General features: G+C 46.0%; 3 protein-coding genes across 14 annotated transcripts in view; 1 reads left to right on the plus strand and 2 right to left on the minus strand.

Moving 5' to 3' along the window:
• The window catches only part of LOC139242937 (uncharacterized), a 596,540-nt gene that overhangs the window by 381,456 nt on the left and 188,133 nt on the right, over positions 1 to 26,951 (plus strand). For all 6 annotated transcript variants that reach the window (XR_011589402.1, XR_011589400.1, XR_011589399.1 and 3 more), the window contains exon 9: positions 12,095 to 12,250. The gene's annotated coding sequence lies outside the window, so the exon portion shown is untranslated. The remainder of the gene's footprint in view (positions 1 to 12,094; positions 12,251 to 26,951) is intronic.
• The window catches only part of LOC139242933 (NACHT, LRR and PYD domains-containing protein 3-like), a 207,331-nt gene that overhangs the window by 79,569 nt on the left and 100,811 nt on the right, over positions 1 to 26,951 (minus strand). The window lies entirely within an intron of this gene.
• The window catches only part of LOC139242931 (NACHT, LRR and PYD domains-containing protein 3-like), a 136,468-nt gene that overhangs the window by 19,242 nt on the left and 90,275 nt on the right, over positions 1 to 26,951 (minus strand). For all 7 annotated transcript variants that reach the window (XM_070870574.1, XM_070870568.1, XM_070870573.1 and 4 more), the window contains 4 exons: positions 19,807 to 19,998; positions 18,120 to 18,286; positions 4,403 to 4,574; positions 4,232 to 4,297 (listed from right to left, as the gene is read on the minus strand). In XM_070870574.1, the coding sequence (XP_070726675.1) occupies positions 4,232 to 4,297; positions 4,403 to 4,574; positions 18,120 to 18,286; positions 19,807 to 19,998 (597 nt within the window). The remainder of the gene's footprint in view (positions 1 to 4,231; positions 4,298 to 4,402; positions 4,575 to 18,119; positions 18,287 to 19,806; positions 19,999 to 26,951) is intronic.

The raw sequence follows: 26,951 nt of genomic DNA on the forward strand, positions 1-26,951 counted from the left end.
TGTCATCTGCAAATTTTGTTACACTACACTCTGTCCCCTCTTCCAGGTCATCTATGTATATTGTAAACAGTTGTGGTCCCAGCACCGATCCCTGTGGCACACCACTAACCACCGATTTCCAACCCGAAAAGGACCAATTTATCCTGACTCTCTGCTTTCTGTTCGCCAGCCAATTCTCGATCCATGCTAATACATTTCCTCTGACTCCGCGTACCTTTATCTTCTGCAGTAACCTTTTGTGTGGCACCTTATCGAATGCCTTTTGGAAATCTAAATACACCACATCCATCAGTACACCTCTATCCACCATGCTCGTTATATCCTCAAAGAATTCCAGTAAATTAGTTAAACATGATTTCCCCTTCATGAATCCATGCTGCGTCTGCTTGATTGCACTATTCCTATCTAGATGTCTCGCTATTTCTTCCTTAATGATAGCTTCAAGCATTTCCCCCATTACAGATGTTAAACTAACCGGCCTTTAGTTACCTGCCTTTTGTCTGCCCCCTTTTTTAAACAGAGGCGTTACATTAGCTGTTTTCCAATCCGCTGGTACCTCCCCAGAGTCCAGAGAATTTTGGTAGATTATAACGAATGCATCTGCTATAACTTCCACCATCTCTTTTAATACCCTGGGATGCATTTCATCAGGACCAGGGGACTTGTCTACCTTGAGTCCCATTAGCCTGTCCAGCACTACCCACCTAGTGATCGTGATTATCTCAAGGTCCTCCCTTCCCACATTCCCATGACCAGCAATTTTTGGCATGGTTTTTGTGTCTTCCACTGTGAAGACCGAAGCAAAATAATTGTTTAAGGTCTCAGCCATTTCCACATTTCCCATTATTAACTCCCCCTTCTCATCTTCTAAAGGACCAACATTTACTTTCGTCACTCTCTTCCGTTTTATATATCGGTAAAAGCTTTTACTATCTGTTTTTATGTTTTGCGCATATTTACTTTGGTAATCTATCTTTCCTTTCTTTATTGCTTTCTTAGTCATTCTTTGCTGAAAATGAAAAATGAGAAAAACATTCTCAGGACCATTTTCACTTACATCACTGCAAGAAAATGTTAAAACAATGAGTAAAAACCCATTTACTTACCTTTTTTTGCAGGGTTACTTACCTATTGCCCAGCTTTGCTGATGCTCGTGGGTGATTTTCCCCAACTTACCTACGGGTCACCGCTGAGCCAAATATTGTGCCAGGGCGATCTGTGGACGGTGTACGACGGTGGTCTGTTCCTCAGCGGGACTTTGAAACTGTCGGGGGACACAGCTGGGGAATTTTTCACCGACCCGGTTCTCGCCCAAAGCGGCCGATACCGCCGAGATACCGGGCGGGAAGCAATGAAAATTGTCGCATTTAAAGTACAGAAAAATACATTAAAGTAATTTCAACATTAAAAATCCTTTTATATGAAAGGTAAGTTTATTTTTAGACATTTTAAAACATGTAAATTTAAAAAGGATGTTTGTTTTAAATAACTAATTAAATTCTATTTATATTAATTTGAAATATGTGATGTTTTTGAAAGTTATTTTCAGTGTGTGTGTGTTTTTGAGGGTATTCCCAGTCATGCTTATGATGGTTCCGGACATAGGGAGTTACTATCAGTATGAATGGGGATCCCACGACTCTGATAGGTTGGGACAGCCCACATTATCTCAATGATGTATATGAAACCCGTACGTTTCTGGGATATGTGAGCCTCTATGAAGGTCTTCACATGGAGCCCCAGGATCGCAGGTCTCCGAACCTCTGGGATCACCAGGTACTTTGGTGAAATGTTTGCGGTCGGAGGTATCCACCAGCGGGAAACCTCCGACCCCAATTTCTAGCCCAATGTCCTGGAGTTTGCTGCAATAATTACGGCGAGTCTATCAGCAACGCCTGGTGTCCACACACGCGCAGTTAAACGTGGAAAACCAGAGGATGCTCCTCCACAAGGTCTGCTGCTGCTGTTCTCACCGATAGACTCGGAATTGAAATCACTGTAATGGCGTGAACTTGCAATACTTACCCACTACCTCTGCACTAAAGTCGGATGTAAAAGATAGCACTAGTGCACTCAGGACTACATGACATTTTGAAGTCTCATTCTATCAGAAGAAAACTAATGTTGCAGATTTTTTAACGTTTTCTGTTTGTATTTTTTAATCTTTGTCCTTTAATCCTATCTGTACTCCTCAATCTTTCCTTTGCTTTCTCTACCTGCCTTGACTCCATATTCCTTCACATCAAAAGTCTATCGATCGCAGGTCTGGTTTCAGTTATTAAGGGGAAATAAATGTGAAGACATTAAAATAGAACTTATACTTCCTGATTTGGACTCTGCGATACTCTGAGGATTCTTCAATCTGATTGGTTGAAGAGCCTCACTGTTAAGTTCTCTCCACAGATGTCATAAATCCGCTGTAGAGGGCGCCATGCTGGAACAGATGCCTGATGACAGCATCTCTTCACTCTAAATCCAGTCAAATCTTGGGGAACAGCTGTCAATGTTCCTTTGCCTCTATATCACGATCCTTCCAGATGTGTATGAGGTTTCACCGTGTATCAGGATCCTACCAGGTGTGTATGGGGTTTCACCGTGTATCAAGATCCTGCCAGGTGTGTATCAGGATCCTGCCAGGTGTGTATGGGGTTTCAGTGTATCTGTCTCTGTCCAGGTGTGTGGGGTTTCATAGAAACATAGAAAATAGGTGCAGGAGTCAGCCATTCAGCCCTTCTAGCCTGCACCGCCATTCAATGAGTTCATGGCTGAACATGCAACTTCAGTACCCCCTTCCTGCTTTCTCGCCATACCCCTTGATCCCCCTAGTAGTAAGGACTTCATCTAACTCCCTTTTGAATATATTTAGTGAATTGGCCTCAACTACTTTCTGTGGTAGAAAATTCTACAGGTTCACCACTCTCTAGGTGAAGAAGTTTCTCCTCATCTCGGTCCTAAATGGCTTACCCCTTATCCTTCGACTGTGACCCCTGGTTCTGGACTTCCCCAACATTGGGAACATTCTTCCTGCATCTAACCTGTCTAAACCCGTCAGAATTTTAAACGTTTCTATGAGGTCCCCTCTCATTCTTCTGAACTCCAGTGAATACAAGCCCAGTTGATCCAGTCTTTCTTGATAGGTCAGTCCCACCATCCCGGGAATCAGTCTGGTGAATCTTCGCTGCACTCCCTCAATAGCAAGAATGTCCTTCCTCAGGTTAGGAGACCAAAACTGTACACAATACTCCAGGTGTGGCCTCACCAAGGCCCCGTACAACTGTAGCAACACCTCCCTGCCCCTGTACTCAAATCCCCTCGCTATGAAGGCCAACATGCCATTTGCTTTCTTAACCGCCTGCTGTACCTGCATGTCAACCTTCAATGACTGATGTACCATGACACCCAGGTCTCGTTGCACCTCCCCTTTTCCTAATCTGTCACCATTCAGATAATAGTCTGTCTCTCTGTTTTTACCACCAAAGTGGATAACCTCACATTTATCCACATTATACTTCATCTGCTATGCATTTGCCCACTCACCTAACCTATCCAAGTCACTCTGCAGTCTCATAGCATCCTCCTCGCAGTTCACACTGCCACCCAACTTAGTGTCATCCGCAAATTTGGAGATACTACATTTAATCCCCTCGTCTAAATCATTAATGTACAATGTAAACAGCTGGGGCCCCAGCACAGAACCTTGCGGTACCCCACTAGTCACTGCCTGCCATTCTGAAAAGTACCCATTTACTCCTACTCTTCGCTTCCTGTCTGACAACCAGTTCTCAATCCACGTCAGCACACTACCCCCAATCCCATGTGCTTTAACTTTGCACATTAATCTCTTGTGTGGGACCTTGTCGAAAGCCTTCTGAAAGTCCAAATACACCACATCAACTGGTTCTCCCTTGTCCACTTTACTGTCAGTGTATCTGGATCTTTCTAGGTCTGTGGGGGTTTTCACATAGCATCACAATCTTGCCAGATGTGTATAAGATATCCAAGTAATACTGATAAGCAAATGGATTCAGCGAACTATTGCAAGTTTGCATATTTATATGAAAAAAATCTATATACAATAGTTGAGCTTTGATGCCAAATCTTTGCAACATGAATCCTATTTCCCTCGATCTTTGACATCCAGATTCCCAGATGCTAATAACCTCAAAACAGTCAAATATTTGGATTCTCAGATGTGAAGTAAACAATTTGAAATCTGCATTTCATCACTTACCTTCCAGGTGACTTGGGACTTCGGATAAACCTCGTGCGATGTTCATGTAAACAAGTGGATCAGAACCTGTTTAAATCAATTACCTTTCATGAAATCAGATCGGTGTGATATTATAGTAAAATCTGTAGTGTTTGAATCTGAAATTGAATTCAGTGGGTGATGTTACCGTACCGTGTTCCTGTATTTCTTTCAGTATTTTGTTCAACTTTGGTAAGCTGTGGCACATTTTGACAAAAGATTCCCACATCACCCTTTGGGCCTTTGAGCCTTTCTCCATCACCAGATTTAGGAGCAGTTTAGAACTGCCCGCCCGGTTTCCCTTCTCGGCGAGCTCAGTGACTTTCTGTAAAGGATAATAATGAATATATTGAGGAGCGAAGTGAAATACAAATACTGAGAATGAAAAGCAAAGGATCTGCTCAATGATGGGATTTCCCAGTTGTTTTGAGCAATAAGGCAGTCACTGAACTGGGTACTGATCCATTCTGGACAGGGGCTGTATATTCTGTAAACATGTTGATTCAGTCATTAATGGCAAAGAAATTTGATGAAACTAAAACAGAAAATCAGAACTATTGTTCTTGGAGAATCAGGAATCACTGACAATCTGCAGTTTTGATGGTATTCGTTTTCTCTGCCCTGCAATATCCAACATAACATCAGATTACTGATTGACAATATGATGCACTTGTTTGTCACACTGTGATTTACTGAGAAATAAAACAGCAGCCAATCTATTACTCATGTGCTTTTGTTCTGAGAATACCAACAATCTATTGACCTCAGTCTTGAATATGCTCATAACTTGACCATTAACATAAGAATTAGGAACAAGAGTAGGCCAACTAGCCCCTCGAGCCTGCTCCGTCACTCAACAAGATCATGGCTGATCTGGCCGTGGACTCAGCTCCACTTACCCGCCCGCTCCCCATAACCCTTAATTCCCTTATTGGTTAAAAATCTATCTATCTGTGATTTGAATACATTCAATGAGCTAGCCTCAATTGCTTCCCTGGGCAGAGAATTTCACAGATTCACAACCCTCTGGGAGAAGAAATTCCTTCTCAACTCGGGTTTTAAATTGGCTCCCCCGTATTTTGAGGCTGTGCCCCCTAGTTCTAGTCTCCCCGACCAGTGGAAACAACCTCTCTGCTTCTATCTTGTCTATCCCTTTCATTATTTTAAATGTTTCTATAAGATCACCCCTCATCCTTCTGAACTCCAACGAGTGAAGACCCAGCCTACTCAATCTATCATCATAAGGTAACCCCCTCATCTCCGGAATCAGCCTAGTGAATCGTCTCTGTACCCCCTCCAAAGCTAGTATATCCTTCCTTAAGTAAGGTGACCAAAACTGCACGCAGTACTCCAGGTGCGGTCTCAGCAATAACCTGTACAGTTGCAGCATGACCTCCCTGCTTTTGTAGCGCGAGTCCGTGGTCGGCGAGAGGCCTATAAAGGCCAGCGGGAGTCGAGCAGTTCGAGCAGTCAGTCGAGGAGGCGGGAGCTCGGAGCAGCGCGAGTCCGGGGTCGGCGAGAGGCCTATAAAGGCCAGCGGGAGTCGAGCAGTTCGAGCAGTCAGTCGAGGAGGCGGGAGCTCGGAGCAGCTCGAGTCCGGGGTCGGCGAGAGGCCTATAAAGGCCAGCGGGAGTCGAGCAGTTCGAGCAGTCAGTCGAGGAGGCGGGAGCTCGGAGCAGCGCGAGTCCAGGGTCGGCGAGAGGCCTATAAAGGCCAGCGGGAGTCGAGCAGTTCGAGCAGTCAGTCGAGGAGGCGGGAGCTCGGAGCAGCGCGAGTCCGGGGTCGGCGAGAGGCCTATAAAGGCCAGCGGGAGTCGAGCAGTTCGAGCAGTCAGTCGAGGAGGCGGGAGCTCGGAGCAGCTCGAGTCCGGGGTCGGCGAGAGGCCTATAAAGGCCAGCGGGAGTCGAGCAGTTCGTCGAGGAGGCGGGAGCTCGGAGCAGCTCGAGTCCGGGGTCGGCGAGAGGCCTATAAAGGCCAGCGGGAGTCGAGCAGTTCGAGCAGTCAGTCGAGGAGGCGGGAGCTCGGAGCAGCTCGAGTCTGGGGTCGGCGAGAGGCGTACCGGTGCAGCTACAGGGAGAAGGCAAAGATACAAAGGTGACGTCACAGCCTAGGGGGTAAGTGATTGGCTGGTGATTGGTGAGTAGTTTTTCTTTTTCTTCTTATATTGGTCAGTAACTTTTAACATTGTTATTACCAGTTTAAGTGTATCTAAGGGTTAAGACATGGCAGGAGAGCTCGGTCGGGTGTTATGCTCCTCCTGTACCATGTGAGAACTCAGGGACACTTCCGGTGTCCCTGACGACTACGTGTGCGGGAAGTGTGTCCACCTCCAGCTCCTGACGGTCCGCGTTGCGGAATTGGAGCTGAGGGTGGATTTACTCTGGAGCATCCACGATGCTGAGAATGACGTGAGTATCACGTGTAGTGAGTTGGTCTTACCGCAGGGAAAGGGTCCACAGCCAGATAGGGAATGGAAGACCAGCAGGAAGAGTAGTGCAAGGAAGGTAGTGCAGGGGTCCCCTGTGGTCATCCCCCTGCAAAACAGATACACCGCTTTGGATACTGTTGAGGGGAATGACTCATCAGGGGAGGGCAGCAGCAGCCAAGTTCATGGCACCGTGGCTGGCTCTGCTGCACAGGAGGGCAAGAAAAAGAGTGGGAGAGCGATAGTGATAGGGGATTCAATTGTGAGGGGAATAGATAGGCGTTTCTGCGGCCGCAACCGAGACTCCAGGATGGTATGTTGCCTCCCTGGTGCAAGGGTCAAGGATGTCTCGGAGCGGGTGCAGGACATTCTGAAATGGGAGGGAGAACAGCCAGTTGTCGTGGTGCACATTGGTACCAACGACATAGGTAAAAAGAGGGATGAGGTCCTACGAAACGAATTTAAGGAGCTAGGAGCTAAATTAAAAAGTAGGACCTCAAAAGTAGTAATCTCGGGATTGCTACCAGTGCCACGTGATAGTCAGAGTAGGAATCGCAGATGAATACGTGGCTTGAGCAGTGGTGCAGCAGGGAGGGATTCAAATTCCTGGGGCATTGGGACCGGTTCTGGGGGAGGTGGGACCAGTACAAACCGGACGGTCTGCACCTGGGCAGGACCGGAACCAATGTCCTAGGGGGAGTGTTTGCTAGTGCTGTTGGGGAGGATTTAAACTAATATGGCAGGGGGATGGGAACCAATGCAGGGAGACAGAGGGAAACAAAAAGGAGACAAAAGCAAAAGACAGAAAGGAGATGAGGAAAAGTGGAGGGCAGAGAAACCCAAGGCAAAGAACAAAAAGGGCCACTGTACAGCAAAATTCTAAAAGGACAAAGGGTGTTAAGAAAACAAGCCTGAAGGCTTTGTGTCTTAATGCAAGGAGTATCCGCAATAAGGTGGATGAATTAATTGTGCAAATAGATGTTAACAAATATGATGTGATTGGGATTACGGAGACGTGGCTCCAGGATGATCAGGGCTGGGAACTCAACATTCAGGGGTATTCAACATTCAGGAAGGATAGAATAAAAGGAAAAGGAGTTGGGGTAGCATTGCTGGTTAAAGAGGAGATTAATGCAATAGTTAGGAAAGACATTAGCTTGGATGATGTGGAATCTATATGGGTAGAGCTGCAGAACACCAAAGGGCAAAAAACGTTAGTAGGAGTTGTGTACAGACCTCCAAACAGTAATAGGGATGTTGGGGAGGGCATCAAACAGGAAATTAGGGGTGCATGCAATAAAGGTGTAGCAGTTATAATGGGTGACTTTAATATGCACATAGATTGGGCTAGCCAAACTGGAAGCAATACGGTGGAGGAGGATTTCCTGGAGTGCATAAGGGATGGTTTTCTAGACCAATATGTTGAGGAACCAACTAGGGGGGAGGCCATCTTAGACTGGGTGTTGTGTAATGAGAGAGGATTAATTAGCAATCTCATTGTGCGAGGCCCCTTGGGGAAGAGTGACCATAATATGGTGGAATTCTGCATTAGGATGGAGAATGAAACAGTAATTTCAGAGACCATGGTCCAGAACTTAAAGAAGGGTAACTTTGAAGGTATGAGGCGTGAATTGGCTAGGATAGATTGGCGAATGATACTTAGGGGGTTGACTGTGGATGGGCAATGGCAGACATTTAGAGACCGCATGGATGAATTACAACAATTGTACATTCCTGTCTGGCGTAAAAATAAAAAAGGGAAGGTGGCTCAACCGTGGCTATCTAGGGAAATCAGGGATAGTATTAAAGCCAAGGAAGTGGCATACAAATTGGCCAGAAATAGCAGCGAACCTGGGGACTGGGAGAAATTTAGAACTCAGCAGAGGAGGACAAAGGGTTTGATTAGGGCAGGGAAAATGGAGTACGAGAAGAAGCTTGCAGGGAACATTAAGGCGGATTGCAAAAGTTTCTATAGGTATGTAAAGAGAAAAAGGTTGGTGAAGACAAACGTAGGTCCCCTGCAGTCAGAATCAGGGGAAGTCATAACGGGGAACAAAGAAATGGCAGACCAATTGAACAAGTACTTTGGTTCGGTATTCACTAAGGAGGATACAAACAACCTTCCGGATATAAAAGGGGTCAGAGGGTCTAGTAAGGAGGAGGAACTGAGGGAAATCTTTATTAGTCGGGAAATTGTGTTGGGGAAATTGATGGGATTGAAGGCCGATAAATCCCCAGGGCCTGATGGACTGCATCCTAGAGTACTTAAGGAGGTGGCCTTGGAAATAGCGGATGCATTGACAGTCATTTTCCAACATTCCATTGACTCTGGATCAGTTCCTATGGAGTGGAGGGTAGCCAATGTAACCCCACTTTTTAAAAAAGGAGGGAGAGAGAAAACAGGGAATTATAGACCGGTCAGCCTGACCTCAGTAGTGGGTAAAATGATGGAATCAATTATTAAGGATGTCATAGCAGTGCATCTGGAAAATGGTGACATGATAGGTCCAAGTCAACATGGATTTGTGAAAGGGAAATCATGCTTGACAAATCTTCTGGAATTTTTTGAGGATGTTTCCAGTAAAGTGGACAAAGGAGAACCAGTTGATGTGGTATATTTGGACTTTCAGAAGGCTTTCGACAAGATCCCACACAAGAGATTAATGTGCAAAGTTAAAGCACATGGGATTGGGGGTAGTGTGCTGACGTGGATTGAGAACTGGTTGTCAGACAGGAAGCAAAGAGTAGGAGTAAACGGGTACTTTTCAGAATGGCAGGCAGTGACTAGTGGAGTGCCGCAAGGTTCTGTGCTGGGGCCCCAGCTGTTTACATTGTACATTAATGATTTAGACGAGGGGATTAAATGCAGTATCTCCAAATTTGCGGATGATACTAAGTTGGGTGGCAGTGTGAGCTGCGAGGAGGATGCTATTAGGCTGCAGAGTGACTTGGATAGGTCAGGTGAGTGGGCAAATGCATGGCAGATGAAGTATAATGTGGATAAATGTGAGGTTATCCACTTTGGTGGTAAAAAGAGAGAGACAGACTATTATCTGAATGGTGACAGATTAGGAAAAGGGAAGGTGCAACGAGACCTGGGTGTCATGGTACATCAGTCATTGAAGGTTGGCATGCAGGTACAGCAGGCGGTTAAGAAAGCAAATGGCATGTTGGCCTTCATAGCGAGAGGATTTGAGTACAGGGGCAGGGAGGTGTTGCTACAGTTGTACAGAGCCTTGGTGAGGCCACACCTGGAGTATTGTGTACAGTTTTGGTCTCCTAACTTGAGGAAGGACATTCTTGCTATTGAGGGAGTGCAGCGAAGGTTCACCAGACTGATTCCCGGGATGGCGGGACTGACCTATCAAGAAAGATTGGATCAACTGGGCTTGTATTCACTGGAGTTCAGAAGAATGAGAGGGGACCTCATAGAAACGTTTAAAATTCTGACGGGTTTAGACAGGTTAGATGCAGAAAGAATGTTCCCAATGTTGGGGAAGTCCAGAACCAGGGGTCACAGTCGAAGGATAAGGGGTAAGCCATTTAGGACCGAGATGAGGAGAAACTTCTTCACCCAGAGAGTGGTGAACCTGTGGAATTCTCTACCACAGAAAGTAGTTGAGGCCAATTCACTAAATATATTCAAAAGGGAGTTAGATGAAGTCCTTACTACTCGGGGGATCAAGGGTTATGGCGAGAAAGCAGGAAGGGGGTACTGAAGTTTCATGTTCAGCCATGAACTCATTGAATGGCGGTGCAGGCTAGAAGGGCTGAATGGCCTGCTCCTGCACCTATTTTCTATGTTTCTATGTTTCTATGTACTCCATCCCTCTCGCAATGAAGGCCAACATTCCATTCGCCTTCCTGATTACCTGCTGCACCTGCAAACTAACTTTTTGGGATTCATGCACAAGGACCCCCAGGTCCCTCTGCACCGCAGCATGTTGTAATTTCTCCCCATTCAAATAATATTTCCTTTTACTGTTTCCCCCCCCCCCCCCCAAGGTGGGTGACTTCACATTTTCCGACATTGTATTCCATTTGCCAAACCTTAGCCCTTTCACTTAATCTATCTAAATCTCTTTGCATCTTCTCTGTGTCCTCTACACAACCCGCTTTCCCACTAATCTTTGTGTCATCTGCAAATATAGTTACACTACACTCTGTCCCCTCTTCCAGGTCATCTATGTATATTGTAAATAGTTGTGGACCCAGCACCGATCCCTGTGGCACACCACTAACCACCGATTTCCAACCCGAAAAGGACCCATTTATCCCGACTCGCTGCTTTCTGTTAGCCAGCCAATTCTCGATCCATGCTAATACATTTCCTCTGACTCCGCGTACCTTTATCTTCTGCAGTAACCTTTTGTGTGGCACCTTATCGAATGCCTTTTGGAAATCTAAATACACCACATCCATCGGTATACCTCTATCCACCATGCTCGTTATATCCTCATAGAATTCCAGTAAATTAGTTAAACATGATTTCCCCTTCATGAATCCATGTTGCGTCTGCTTGATTGCACTATTCCTATCTCGATGTCCCACTATTTCTTCCTTAATGATAGCTTCCAGCATTTTCCCCACTACAGATGTTAAACTCACCGGCCTATAGTTACCTGCCTTTTGTCTGCCCCCTTTTTTTAAACAGAGGCGTTACATTAGCTGCTTTCCAATCCGATGGTACCTCCCCAGAGTCCAGAGAATTAATAAACACGATAACAAGTCCAACACTTCAATCACTTCTCTTTCAGTAATTGAAATGCCTGACATTATTATTCTACATTCTCGCTGCCGGCATGAAACCTCGAAAACTGGAGTCATGTATCCAGGACTTCCATCAACAACTTACATTTATATATTGACTTTAATATAGAAAAGCTTCACTTCACAGAGGCAGAATTAGACACTGGGGCACGAGGTAAAGCAGGATACGATATTAGAGGTGAGCAACACCCTGAGTAAAGGTAAATTTTGAAGAGAGGGAGGTGGAAACGCAAGGGTTTTAATGGAGTGAATTCCAGAGCGTGGGACCCCAAGACAACTAAATGCTTGACCACCAGTGGTGGTGTGAACCAAGGGTTGCATGAGGCCAGTTTTAGAGTAAGGGAGAATTATATTGGCACGGGAGGTTGTCAGCCTGCAAGAGCTTATAGAAATAGGGAAGGTCGATGCCAGGAATGTATTTGAATTGGAGGATGGAAATTTGAAATTGAAAGCATTGGATGACGGGGCGCCACCATATGAGAGCACAATTAATATAAAATTATAGATTGACTGAATTCAATTCTGTTATGTTCCCCCAGAGAGAGAATTCAACACCAAGAGCTCACGGGCAGGAAATTACAGACTGAATGAGACCATTTTCCTGATCTATCCCTCGGGAGTGACCTTCCACACCCATAGCACAGGACCAGGAAATTACAGACTGAATGAGACCATTTTCCTGATCTACCCCTCGGGAGTGACCTTCCACACCCATAGCACAGGACCAGGAAATTACAGAGTGGACAAACCCAATTTCCTGATGTCACCCTGGCATGCATTGTTCATCAACAAGAGCAGAGGGACAGGTAATTTACCCACTTGAGTGGTTTTGCACAGTCCATGATAACAAATGATAAAGTGAGAGAAGATAGCTTATGAGAGCAAAACAGCAATAAATATAAAACAGACAGTAAGAGCTTCTGCAGGTATACAAACAGGAAGAGTGTAGCTAAAGTAAACGTTGGTCCCTGAGAGGATGAGACTGGGTAATCAATAATGTGAAACAGAGAAAGGGCGGTGACTTTGAACAAATATTTTGTATCGGTCTTAAGGTAGAAGACACTAAAAGTGTAGATGCTGAGAGGATGTTTCCCCTCGTGGAGGAATCTAGAACTAATGGTATAGTTTCAGAATAAGGGGTCGCCCATTTAAAACTGAGATGAGGAGGATTTTCTTCTCTCAGATGGTCGTGAATATTTGGAATTCTCTATCCCAGAGAGCTGTGGAGGCTGGGTCATTATATTTAAGGTGGAGATAGACAGATTTCGGAATGCTGAGTTATGGGTTATGGGGAGCGGGCGGGGAAGTGAAGTTGAGGCCAGGATCGGATTAGCCATGACCTTATTGAATGGCGGAGCAGGCTCGAGGGGCAAAGTGACCTACTCTTGCCCATATTTCTTATGTTCAAAGGAAATAAAATGCGCTTTAGAAATGTTATGCAGATACACGGAGATGTTACCAGGGATGAGGGGCATTGTTATGCATGGGATTGCATTAGAGTTGAGAAGATTAAGTGAGCAGTTGATGGAAGTCTTCAAGATTCTTAAAGCTTATGATTAAATAAATGTTTAGATTGTTTTCACTGTTTAGTCAGAGGCCACAAATGGAGGCTAATTCGAAGTATTAATGGTGATGTTGGATAACTGTATTTCCGTCATCACGGTTAAAATGCATAATTTATTCCCAGAAACTGTTGCAGAACCAAATCGATAAATTGTTGTAATAGATAATTCGATTGTTTTCAGAAAGCGTAAGGTGAGCGTATCTGCTGTGAGGAGGTTGTTGGGGATAGACCAGGTTGGATATCAACTGTAAAGGGTAGTGACTACGAGGTTGAGATTAGACAAGGTGTAATATTAATGCTAATGGGTAGTGACCAGGAAGTTAGGATTAGATTAGTGAGCAGGTGACCGAGGTCAAGAGGAGGAGGTTGGGATTAGACTGGGTGGGATATTAACGGTAATGGGCAGTGAGCAGGTTGGGATTAGACTGGGTAGGATATTAACGGTAATGGACAGTGAGCAGTTGGGATTAGAAACATAGAAAAGAGGTGCAGGAGTAAGCCATTCGGCCCTTCGAGCCTGCACCACCATTCAATAAGATCATGGCTTATCATTCCTTCAGTACCCCTTTCCTGCTTTCTCTCCATACCCTTTGATCCCCTTAACCATAAGAGCCATATCTAACTCCCTCTTGAATATATCCAATGAACTGGCATCAACAACTCTCTGCGGCAGGGAATTGCACAGGTCAACAACTCTCCGAGTGAAGAAGTTTCTCCTCGTGTCAGTCCTAAATGGCCTACCCCTTAGCCTAAGACTATGTCCCCTGGTTCTGGACTTCCCCAACATCGAGAACATTCTTCCGCATCTAACGTGTCCAGTCCCGTCAGAATCTTTCATGTTTCGATGAAATCCCCTCTCATCCTTCTAAACGCCAGTGAATAAAGGCCCACTTGATCCAGTCTCTCCTCAAATGACAGCCCAACCATTCCTGGAATCAGTCTGGTGAACCTTCGCTGCACTCCCTCAATAGCAAGAATGTCCTTCCTCAGACTAGGAGACCAAAACTGAACATTCCAGGTGAGGCCTCACTAAGGCCCTGTACAACTGCAGTATGACCGCCCTGCTCCTATATTCAAATCCCCTTGCTATGAAGGCCAACATACCATTTGCTTTCTTTACCACCTGCTGTACCTGCGTGCCCACTTTCAGTGACTGATGAACCATGACACCCAGGTCTCGTTGCACCTCCCCTTTTTCTCGTCTGCTGCCATTCAGATAATATTCTGCCTTCGTGTTTTTTCCCCCAAAATAGATAACCTCACATTTATCCACCTTATACTGCATCTGCCATGTATTTGCCCACTCATCTAATCTGTCCAAGTCACCCTGCAGCCTCTTAGCTTCCTCCTCACAGTTCACACCGCCACTCGGTTTAGTGTCATCTGCAAACTTGGAGAAAGTACACTCTATTCCTTCATCCAAATCGTTAATGTATATTGTAAAGAGCTGGGGTCCCAGTACGGAGCCTTCGGCACCCCACTAGTAACTGCCTGCCATTCTGACAAGGACCCGGCTCTCTGATTCCTGTCTGCCAACCAGTTCTCGATCCACGTCAGTACATTACCCCCAATACCACGCGCTTTGATTTTGTACACCAATCTCTTGTGCGGGACCTTGTCAAAAACCTTTTGAAAGTCCAAATACACCACATCCACTGGTTCGCCCTTGTCTACTCTACTAGTTACATCGTCAAAAAATTCCAGAAGATTGGTCAAGCATGATTTCCCTTTCATAAATCCATGCTGACTTGATCCGATCCTGTCACTGCTTTCCAAGTGGGCTGCTATTTCATCCTTAATGTTTGATTCCAACATTTCCCCACTACTGATGTCAGGCTAACCGGTCTATAATTACCCGCTTTCTCTCTCCCTCCCTTTTTAAAAAGTGGCATTACATTAGTTACCCTCCAGTCCATAGGAACTGATCCAGAGTCGATAGATTGTTGGAAAATGATCACCAATGCATCCACTATTTCTAGGGCCACTTCCTCAAGTACTCTGGGATGCAGACTATCAGGACCCGGGGATTTATCGGCCTTTAATCCCATCAATTTCCCGAACACAATTTCCCGCCTAATAAGGATATCTTTCAGTTCCTCATTCTCACTAGACCCACTGTCCCCTAGTACATTCGGAAGGTTATTTGTATCTTCCTTTGTGAAGACAGAACCGAAGTGTTGGTTCAATTGGTCTGCCATTATAAATTCACCTGAATCCGACTGCAAGGGACCTACGTTTGTCTTTACTAATCTTTTTCTCTTCACATATTTATAGAAGCTTTTGCAATCAGTTTTTATGTTCCCTGCAAGCTTCCTCTCGTACTCTATTTTCCCCTTCTTAATTAAACCCTTAGTCCTCCTCTGTTGAATTCTAAATTTCTCCCAGTCCTCAGGTTTGCTGCTTTTTCTAGCCAATTTATATGTCTCTTCCTTGGTTTTAACACTATCCTTAATTTCCCTTGTTAGCCATGGTTGAGCCACCTTCCCAGTTTTATTTTTACTCAAGACAGGGATGTACAATTGCTGAAGTTCATCCATGTGATCTTTAAATGTTTGCCATTGCTTATTCACCATCAACCCTTTAAGTATCCTCTGCCAGTCTATTCTCGCCAATTCACACCTCATGCCGTCGAACTTACCTTTCCTTAAGTTCAGGACCCTAGTTTCCGAATTAACTTTGTCACTCTCCATCTTAATAAGGAATTCTACCATATTGTGGTCATTTTTCTCCAAAGGGCCTCGCACAACAAGATTGCTAATTAGTCCCTTCTCATTACACATCACCCAGTCTAGGATGGCCAGCTCCCTGGTTGTGGGATATTAACAGTAATGGGTAGTGAGCATGTTGGGATTAGACTGGGTGGGATATTAACAGTAATGGGCCTTGAACAGGAGGTTGGGATTTGACTGGGTGTGATATTAACGGTAATGGGCAGTGAGCAGGAGGTTGGGATTAGACTGGGTGGATATTAACAGTAATGGGCAGTGAGCAGCAAGTTGCTATTACACTCGGCGAATCAGAATAGATTAATTAAAACTTGCACAGCCTCAAGGCAGAACATTGTGGTTTTTCCAAAAACAGATTATTTGGGTTGTTTTCCCTGTTTAGATCGGATACATTTTCACCATATGAGATCCTGTGTTTTTTTTTTAAAAAAGATCTTTGCTTAACCCATAAGTGATTATTTTGACATCCAGCAGTTCCCCGATTTACTATTAAATAGTTTCCTGGTGACTCAACTTATGACTTTCCCATAAACTTTGGTGGTTAAAAACAGAGAGACAAACTATTATCTGAATGGTGACAGATTAGGAAAAGGAGAGGTGCAATGAGACCTGGGTGTCATGGTACATCAGTCATTTAAGGTTGGCATGCAGGTACAGCAGGCGGTTAAGAAAGCAAATGGCATGTTGGCCTTCATAGTGAGGGGATTTGGGTACAGGAGCAGGGAGGTCTTGCTACAGTTGTACAGGGCCTTGGTGAGGCCATACCTGGAGTATTGTGTACAGTTTTGGTCTCCTAATCTGAGGAAGGACATTCTTGCTATTGAGGGAGTGCAGCGAAGGTTCACCAGACTGATTCCCGGGATGGCGGGACTGACATATCAAGAAAGACTGGATCAACTGGGCTTGTATTCACTGAAGTTCAGAAGAATGAGAGGGGATCTCATAGAAACGTTTAAAATTCTGACGGGTTTAGATAGGTTAGATGCAGGATGAATGTTCCCAATGTTGGGGAAGTTCAGAACCAGGGGTCCCAGTCGAAGGATAAGGGGTAAGCCATTTAGGACTGTGATGAGGAGAAACTTCTTCACCCAGAGAGTGGTGAACCTGTGGAATTCTCTACCACAGAAAGTTGTTGAGGCCAGTTCACTAAATATATTCAAAAAGGAGTTAGATGTAGTCCTTACTACTCGGGGGATCAAGGGGTATGGCGAGAAAGCAGGAATGGGGCACCGAAGTTGCATGTTCAGCCATGAACTCATTGAATGCCAGTGCAGGCTCGAAGGGCCGAATGGCCTGCTCCTGCACCTATTTTCTGTTTCTAAACTCCTGTCTGTTGTTTCTGGTCTCTCCTATTCCCAGTCCCATTGAAACCGTTTACCTTTGTTTTTAGTCCACACGAGTAATAGCCGAACAGTTCCCTTGTCCTTTGTACAGATACTGATGGGACAAGGTGTGTATTTACAACACTTCACATCATTGTATCCCATTCGCAATATTTGCAGTTTTATCAATTTCATTCCTATTGTTGTGGTTCATGTTCTGGAACATTCCATGTTTCTAACATTTATTTCAACAATTCACGCTGGCAGTGAATAAAGCTAATCAGGAGTTTGGTTGCTTGAACAAGACATTTTTGAGATGAAAGAGGGAGATAATGCGCCCACTTTATAAACCATTGCTGTGACCGCACTTATACTGTGTGAAGGTCCGGTTGCCTCAGTACAAAGGTTATCGCAGCTATTGAAGAGAGCAGCTCGAATGATTGAGAGGGTGGACAGGTTGGATTAGAAGGAGCTATTGTCTAAAGTGGGCATGTTAACACTGGAAAAGAGACGATTGAGAAGTGATCTGATTGCTGTTTCACTTTGTTCACTACAGTAGAAACAGAGGACACTGCCTGCGCTTGAAGGAGAGTAAATTCAAAACTAATCTGCGGACACAATATTTCAGTGAGGGAGTGGTGAATCTGGGGATTGGGCTGCCTCGGGAGACTGTGGAAGCAGTTAATGTTGATTCATTAAAAGGCAAATTAGATTTATTTCTGAAAATCACATTTTGAATTGCAGTATATGAGTAATTCGAGTTATGATATGTGGTAAGTGCAGCATGGTTGTGAGAAACAGATGACCTTGTACCTATGGTTCCCAAAGCTCTCCACCACTGGGGCTTTCCTCACCTCATGTCTGGCTCTGTTGTAGACTCAGATTATAGATCGATCAGTCAACTACTCCATGATCATTGTAGCATGCGACTACCAGGATGCTAAACGGTGAGCTCGGTACATCTTGGCATTTTTTTCATCGAGTAACTATGTTCCTATCTCACATTCTGTCAGCTCGGTGATGGTGGAATGAACTAAACTCATTCTGTGTCCCTCCCACTTACGTGATATTCTTGTCCACTGAAATGGTCCTCGCCTGTTAACCGGAGACCGAGTCCCTCCACACCCTCTTCAATCGCCTGTTCTAGTCTGTCCCGGTAGAATTTCGTCAACTGCAACAATTGGTCATCGTTGCACTGTGTCAAGAGCTGAGTGATTGTAGATTTCGGATCTGTGAAGTCAAACGGAGAAAATTAAACAAATTATCGACTTTCTATCCGGGCTGCAACATTTCCTCTCAAATGAAAGGAAGGCTCCTGCGGGCCACATTCTGAAAACGTACATATACACAAGTTCTATATAGTCACCTTAAAGACAGTGTTCACATTTGTCAAACTTGAATTAGCTTCAGCTCATGGGTTCCAGCCTCCCCTGATCATCGCCTGTATCTGTAATTATTCCCGAATTCCACCTCGGAATACAGATTCCAAGAGTTTGCTCACAACGCAGCCTCCCCCTCGGTCATCCCCACTGTGCGTAAGCTGGAAAAACACTCCAAAAATGTGCTGTTTCCCTTCCTATTCCTTAACTGTGTAACTATTGATTCTACATTACAAAACTCCTGGGGACATCCTTATATTCTAGCCCTGTCATAAAACACATTATTAATACTGGAATACAGTACATTTCACCCTCCTCAATTAGTGTGATTTCACCCGGAGTTTTGTTCTAAACTAAGTCCTGTCTCACAGTTAATGGACCACATCACCCAGAAGGATAAGGGCAGAACGTGCACAGGAACACCGTTACCTCCAAGTTACACACTATCCGGACTTGGACACATCTCGACGATTATTTATTGTCACCGGGTCAAAAATCATGGAATGTCCTGATTATCCGTTTCTGTTCCAACAGTTTTATTAATTCCGCTCTCTTCTCAAATCCAGATATTTCTCACCCTCCAGTCACCAGCTGATACACCTGGCCACTGCCACATTCACCATTTCTGCAAACCCATTGTTCATCGGTTCAGATCGTGACCGTCCCTTCCCTTCTCCCTGAACTCACCCTAGTGCCCCAGGAATATGAACCCTTCCCTTCCCCCTGAACTCACCCTAGTGCCCCAGGAACATGAACCCTTCCCTTCCCTTCCCCCTGAACTCACCCTTGTGCCCCAGGAACATGAACCCTTCCCTTCTCCCTGAACTCACCCTAGTGCCCCAGGAACATGAACCCTTCCCTTCTCCCTGAACTCACCCTAGTGCCCCAGGAACATGAACCCTTCCCTTCCCTTCTCCCTGAACTCACCCTAGTGCCCCAGGAACATGAACCCTTCCCTTCTCCCTGAACTCACCCTAGTGCCCCAGGAACATGAACCCTTCCCTTCCCTTCTCCCTGAACTCACCCTAGTGCCCCAGGAACATGAACCCTTCCCTTCCCTTCTCCCCGCCCCACACCGATACCCCACTGACCCGGCCCCACACTGACCCGGCCCCACACCGACACCCCACTGACCCGGCCCCACACCGATACCCCACTGACCCGGCCCCACACCGACACCCCACTGACCCGGCCCCAGTATCCACCAATATGTTTTCATTCCCCTCAAAATGTTATAATCAGGATCGTTCCACTCTGAGTCCTGTTCAATACTAATTCCTGTCTCAGTTAATAGATCACAGAACCCAGAAGCAGAAGAGCACAAGGTGCTTGGGAACACCATCGCCTCCCATTTCCCACCAAGTCACCCACCGTCCCGACTTGAAAATATATCGTCTTTCTTCATCGGTGGGTCAACATGGAATCCCCAACGCAAGTAATCCTGTTCCAACAGTGCTGCAGCTCTCCTGTCCATCCTGCTCCATTTCATGAAAGGTGACGGATCTTCTCCCCAGTTTGGACCTTCAGCCATGGTGGTGACAGGTGTTGCCACTACCTGAGGCTCTGTAATAAATATATTAATAGGGGGTTAGAGGGAAATATTAAAGTGAGAAGAAGAACGTTTCCTTGTTAAACATGATACCCAGTTCCTCCCCCCATCAGTACAACAGCGGTTAGCTCTGGGATCCAGCATTTCCCGAGTGTTACGATCAAGTCTCCACATCAGGTGTGACACAGACAGCTGCCCAGTGAAATCCAGTGAGTCCCGCTGATCTCCACAACCCAGTTCCAGACGGGCTCCCGTCGGCCGAGACTGCACACTGGGAGCGCCCATTGGTGAGATTTACTCACAGTGCAGGCCCAAACCAGCCTTATTCCTGAGGTAGGGAATATTCTGCAGGGGAATGTGGAGTGGGTGATCATTGATAAATGTCTGACAGAATTATATTATTTTATTTACAGACGTGTTGATTGGTATTTTTTAATACTAAAATCTGGTATTTTATGAAAATGATATGTATCCAGCGATAAAATATACAGCTGGGTGTGATTCCTCTGGTCTCTATGGGCAGTGACGTTGTCGTGTGTCCATGGAGATGTGACCTGGTTGGGGTGAGGGGAGGGTGAAATGCACAAGAGGCCAGAGTCGGAGGAACAGAGAGATCTTGGTGGTGGGGGATTGTGAACCTCAAGTATGTTACAGAGACAGGGAGGGCCGAGACCATGAATGGGGTTTAAACGTGGATGAGAGTTTTAAGTCGGAGGAGCTGGGGGACCGGGAGACACTGTAGGTTCACAAGGACAGGAATGATCGGTGAACAGGGTTTTGATGAACTGACGTTTACGGTGGGTGAAAGGAGCAAAGTCTGCCCGGAGAGTATTGGAACATCGAGCATACAGGGATAAAAACATGGGTGAGGGTTTCAGCAGCACATGGGCTGAGCAGGGAGAATGATGGGCGATGTTACCAAGGAGGAAGTAGGGGGTCTTTGTGAGGAGGGGATCGGGTCGGAAGCTCAGCTGGGTGACACACAGAACACTGAGATTGTGAACAATCCGAGACAATGGCTGGGACGGGAATAGAATCACCGGCGACGGAACAGAATTCGAGGCAGGGGCCAAAGACCATGTGGTCCCAATGTGTAATTGGAGAAAGATGTAGGTCATCACAGACTGTCGGATAAGCAGCGTGAGAAACCACAAGCAATGGAGGGGTCGAGAGAGGTGGAACAAAGTGCTGTCAGCGTACATATAAAAGCTGATCTCTTCTCTTTGGATAATGTCTCCGAGGGGAAGCGTGTCGGTGTGAATTACGAGGTGACGAGGGGAGATCCATGGGGGATTGCAGGGGTAACAGTGCAGGAGCCCTTGATGAAGATTTCCTGCAACGACTGGATGGGGAAAAGTGGAACCAAGCGAGGACAGTGCCACTGAGCTGGACAACGGAGGGAGAGGTGATGGAGGAGGATGTTGTGCTGGACCGTGTCAAAGTGCAGAGGTCACGGAGAATGAGGAGGGATAGTTTACCACGGTCTCAGTCAGAACGTTTCATTTGTGACTTTGATTGTTGCCACTTCATTGCTGTGGGAGGAGTGGAATCCCAATAGGAGGGGCTCAAACATGGAATTATGAGCAAGATGGACAGAGTCGGGAGGTGACAAACGATAAAGAGGGAATGGAGGTGGGAGATGGTGATAAACATGTCGAACTCCTCACACACGTGTCACACTGGGCGGGTCTCTCTGATCAAGCCCTCTCCTCTCAAATACACAAGTCTCATTTGTGGTTTAATGTTACAGAAACAGTTAAACACATTTCACTTTTACAGAACATTCCACGGCTGGCTCTGGCTAGGTGACTGGAATCTCTCAGTCCCACCAGGAGTTTGCTTGTGGCAGGCCACAGAATTAGAGCAACACTTGGATCTTTTCTTTACACCAAACTGCCTCAGAAAATGTGTCACCATCACTTCCCTTTTTACACAGAATTACACGGAAGGTACACAACACAAACCGGCCTTTCAGCCTAACCCCCGGCCCGTGTTAATGATCCACACCAGCCTTTTCTCACCGCTCTTCATCTAAGACCATCAATCAGTATAACCCTTCAGTCCTTTCCCCCCCATATGTTTCTGTAGCTTGCCCTGAAATGCATGTTTTCCCTGCAGTGGAATGTGGAGCTTGCCTTCTCACCGACCCTGTACAGTTCACGTGTTGCTGTTCATCAGTTCCACCGACACAGGCCCACACCGGCCCAACCCAATACAGATATCCCACTGACCCGGCCCCACACCGACATCCCACTGACCCGGCCCCACACCGACACCCCACTGACCCGGCCCCACACCGATACCCCACTGACCCGGCCCCACACCGATACCCCACTGACCCGGCCCCACACCGATACCCCACTGACCCGGCCCCACACCGATACCCCACTGACCCGGCCCCACACCGATACCCCACTGACCCGGCCCCACACCGATACATCACTGACCCGGACCCGCACCGATACATCACTGACCCGGCCCCACACCGATACCCCACTGACCCGGCCCCACACTGATACCCCACTGACCCGGCCCCACACCGATACCCCACTGACCCGGCCCACATTGCAACCTCAGTAACGGTGAGTGAGGTTACACTCCAAGTTTAACGTCTGTATTGTGAATCTGTATTGTGAAATTTGATGTGTGACGCTTACAGAAAGTGTGCATTATCGATAAGACTGCGAATTCATTACTAATGAATCTCGATGGTTTTGCTCATCCTTAGATAGATGGACTGGAATGTGTTCTCACTACGTTTGTTGAAACAGGTGAGAATGGCAGGCAGACATGCGAGAATGTTCACTACAGCGCTCCCAGTGCTGGAGGACTGAACAACATCGGAACAATATTCTGTTACAAATGAATTGAAACAGGCGTCAATATAAGAAAAGTGTTATTCAACCATTACAATAACAACTCTTCTGAATTATATTTATCCATAAAATCTGTGTTATGATAATTTTCTAAGAGATTGTATAAAATGTATTCCCTGTATCAGAAGGTGTTGCTGCCAATGGACGGCTGAAACATAGAAACATAGAAAATAGGTGCAGGAGCAGGCCATTCAGCCCTTCTAGCCTGCACTGCCATTCAATGAGTTCATGGCTGAACATGAAACTTCAGTACCCCCTTCCTGCTTTCACGCCATACCCCTTATCCCCCGAGTAGTAAGGACTTCATCGAACTCCCTTTTGAATATATTTAGTGAAATGGCCTCAACTACTTTCTGTGGTAGAGAATTCCACAGGTTCACCAGTCTCTGGGTGAAGAAGTTTCTCCTTATCTCGGTCCTAAATGGCTTACCCCTTATCCTTAGACTGTGACCCCTGGTTCTGGACTTCCCCAACATTGGGAACATTCTTCCTGCATCCAACCTGTCCAAACCCGTCAGAATTTTAAACGTTTTTATGAGGTCCCCTCTCACTCTTCTGAACTCCAGTGAATACAAGCCCAGTTGATCCAGTCTTTCTTGATAGGTCAGTCCCACCATCCCGGGAATCAGTCTGGTGAATCTTCGCTGCACTCCCTCAATAGCAAGAATGTCCTTCCTCAAGTTAGGAGACCAAAACTGTACACAATACTCCAGGTGTGGCCTCACCAAGACCCTGTACAACTGCAGCAACACCTCCCTGCCCCTGTACTCAAATCCCCTCGCTATGAAGGCCAACATGCCATTTGCTTTCTTAACCGCCTGCTGTACCTGCATGCCAACCTTCAATGACTGATGTACCATGACACCCAGGTCTCGTTGCACCTTCCCTTTTCCTAATCTGTCACCATTCAGATAATAGTCTGTCTCTCTGTTTTTACCACCAAAGTGGATAACCTCATATTTATCCACATTATACTTCATCTGCCATGCATTTGCCCACTCACCTAACCTATCCAAGTCACTCTGCAGCCTCATAGCATCCTCCTCGCAGCTCACACTGCCATCCAACTTAGTGTCATCCGCAAATTTGGAGATACTACATTTACCCCCTCGTCTAAATCATTAATGTACAATGTAAACAGCTGGGGCCCCAGCACAGAACCCTGCGGTACCCCACTAGTCACTGCCTGCCATTCCGAAAAGTACCCATTTACTCCTACTCTTCGCTTCCTGTCTGACAACCAGTTCTCAATCCACGTCAGCACACTACCCCCAATCCCATGTGCTTTAACTTTGCACATTAATCTCCTGTGTGGGACCTTGTCGAAAGCCTTCTGAAAGTCCAAATATACATCAACTGGTACTCCTTTGTCCACTCTACTGGAAACATCCTCAAAAAATTCCAGAAGATTTGTCAAGCATGATCTCCCTTTCACAAATCCATGCTGACTTGGACCTATCATGTCACCATTTTCCAAATGCGCTGCTATGACATCCTTAATAATTGATTCCATCATTTTACCCACTACTGAGGTCAGGCTGACCGGTCTATAATTCCCTGCCCTCTCTCTCCCTCTCCCTCCTTTTTTTAAAAAGTGGGGTTACATTGGCTACCCTCCACTCGATAGGAACTGATCCAGAGTCAATGGAATGTTGGAAAATGACTGTCAATGCATCCGCTATTTCCAAGGCCACCTCCTTAAGTACTCTGGGATGCAGTCCATCAGGCCCTGGGGATTTATCGGCCTTCAATCCCATCAATTTCCCCAACACAATTTCCCGACTAATAAAGATTTCCCTCAGTTCCTCCTTCTTACTAGACCCTCTGACCCCTTTTACATCCGGAAGGTTGTTTGTGTCCTCCTTAGTGAATACTGAACCAAAGTACTTGTTCAATTGGTCTGCCATTTCTTTGTTCCCCGTTATGACTTCCCCTGATTCTGACTGCAGGGGACCTACGTTTGTCTTTACTAACCTTTTTCTCTTTACATACCTATAGAAACTTTTGCAATCCGCCTTAATGTTCTTTGCAAGCTTCTTCTCGTACTCCATTTTCCCTGCCCTAATCAAACCCTTAGTCCTCCTCTGCTGAGTTCTAAATTTCTCCCAGTCCCCAGGTTCGCTGCTATTTCTGGCCAATTTGTATGCCATTTCCTTGGCTTTAATACTATCCCCGATTTCCCGAGGTAGCCACGGTTGAGCCACCTTCCCTTTTTTATTTTTACGCCAGACAGGAATGTACAATTGTTGTAATTCATCCATGCTGTCTCTAAATGTCTGCCATTGCCCATCCACAGTCAATCCCTTAAGTATCATTAGCCAATCTATCTTAGTCAATTCACGCCTCATACCTTCAAAGTTACCCTTCTTTAAGTTCTGGACCATGGTCTCTGAATTAACTGTTTCATTCTCCATCCTAATGCAGAATTCCACCATATTATGGTCACTCTTCCCCAAGGGGCCTCGCACAATGAGATTGCTAATTAATCCTCTCTCATTACACAACACCCAGTCTAAGATGGCCTCCCCCCTAGTTGGTTCCTCGACATATTGGTCTAGAAAACCATCCCTTATGCACTCCAGGAAATCCTCCTCCACCGTATTGCTTCCAGTTTGGCTAGCCCAATCCACTTCCATATTAAAGTCACCCATTATAACTGCTGCACCTTTATTGCATGCACTCCTAATTTCCTGTTTGATGCCCTCCCCAGCATCACTACTACTGTTTGGAGGTATGTACACAACTCCCACTAACGATTTTTCCCCTTTAGTGTTCTGCAGCTCTACATATATAGATTCCACATCATCCAAGCTAATGTCTTTCCTAACTATTGCATTAATCTCCTCTTTAACCAGCAATGCTACCCCACCTCCTTTTCCTTTTATTCTATCCTTCCTGAATGTTGAATACCCCTGGATGTTCAGTTCCCAGCCCTGATTATCCTGGAGCCACGTCTCCGTAATCCCAATCACATCATATTTGTTAACATCTATTTGCACAGTTAATTCATCCACCTTATTGCGAATACTCCTTGCATTAAGACACAAAGCCTTCAGGCTTGCTTTTTTAACACCCTTTGTCCTTTTAGAATTTTGCTGTACAGTGGCCCTTTTTGTTCTTTGCCTTGGGTTTCTCTGCCCTCCACTTTTCCTCATCTCCTTTCTGTCTTTTGCTTTTGCCTCATTTTTGTCTCCCTCTGTCTCCCTGCATAGGTTCCCATCCCCCTGCAATATTAGTTTAACTCCTCCCCAACAGTCCTAGCATACACTCCCCCTAGGACATTGGTTCCGGTCCTCCCCAGGTGCAGACCGTCCGGTTTGTACTGGTCCCACCTACCCCAGAACCGGTTCCAATGCCCCAGGAATTTGAATCCCTCCCTGCTGCACCACTGCTCAAGCCATGTATTCATCTGCGCTATCCTGCGATTCCTACTCTGACTAGCACGTGGCACTGGTAGCAATCCCGAGATTACTACTTTTGAGGTCCTACTTTTTAATTTAGCTCCTAGCTCCTTAAATTCTTTTCGTAGGACCTCATCCCTTTTTTTACCTATGTCGTTGGTACCAATGTGCACCACGACAACTGGCTGTTCTCCCTCCCATTTCAGAATGTCCTGCACCCGCTCCGAGACATCCTTGACCCTTGCACCAGGGAGGCAACATATCATCCTGGAGTCTCGGTTGCGGCCGCAGAAACGCATATCTATTCCCCTCACCATCGAATCCCCTATCACTAACGCGCTCCCAATCTTTTTCCTGCCCTCCTTTGCAGCAGAGCCACCTACGGTGCCATGAACTTGGCTGCTGCTGCCCTCCCCTGATGAGTCATCCTCCCCAACAGTACTCAAAGCAGTGTATCTGTTTTGCAGGGGGATGACCACAGGGGACCCCTGCACTATCTTTCTTGCACTGCTCCTCCTGCTGGTCTTCCATTCCCTATCTGGCTGTGGACCCTTCTCCTGCGGTAAGACCAACTCACTACACGTGATACTCACGTCATTCTCAGCATCGTGGATGCTCCAGAGTGAATCCACCCTCAGCTCCAATTCCGCAACGCGGACCGTCAAGAGCTCGAGGCGGATACACTTCCCA

This window comes from Pristiophorus japonicus, unplaced genomic scaffold (assembly GCF_044704955.1).
Source record: "Pristiophorus japonicus isolate sPriJap1 unplaced genomic scaffold, sPriJap1.hap1 HAP1_SCAFFOLD_154, whole genome shotgun sequence".
In the NCBI taxonomy this organism is placed as follows: domain Eukaryota; kingdom Metazoa; phylum Chordata; class Chondrichthyes; family Pristiophoridae; genus Pristiophorus; species Pristiophorus japonicus.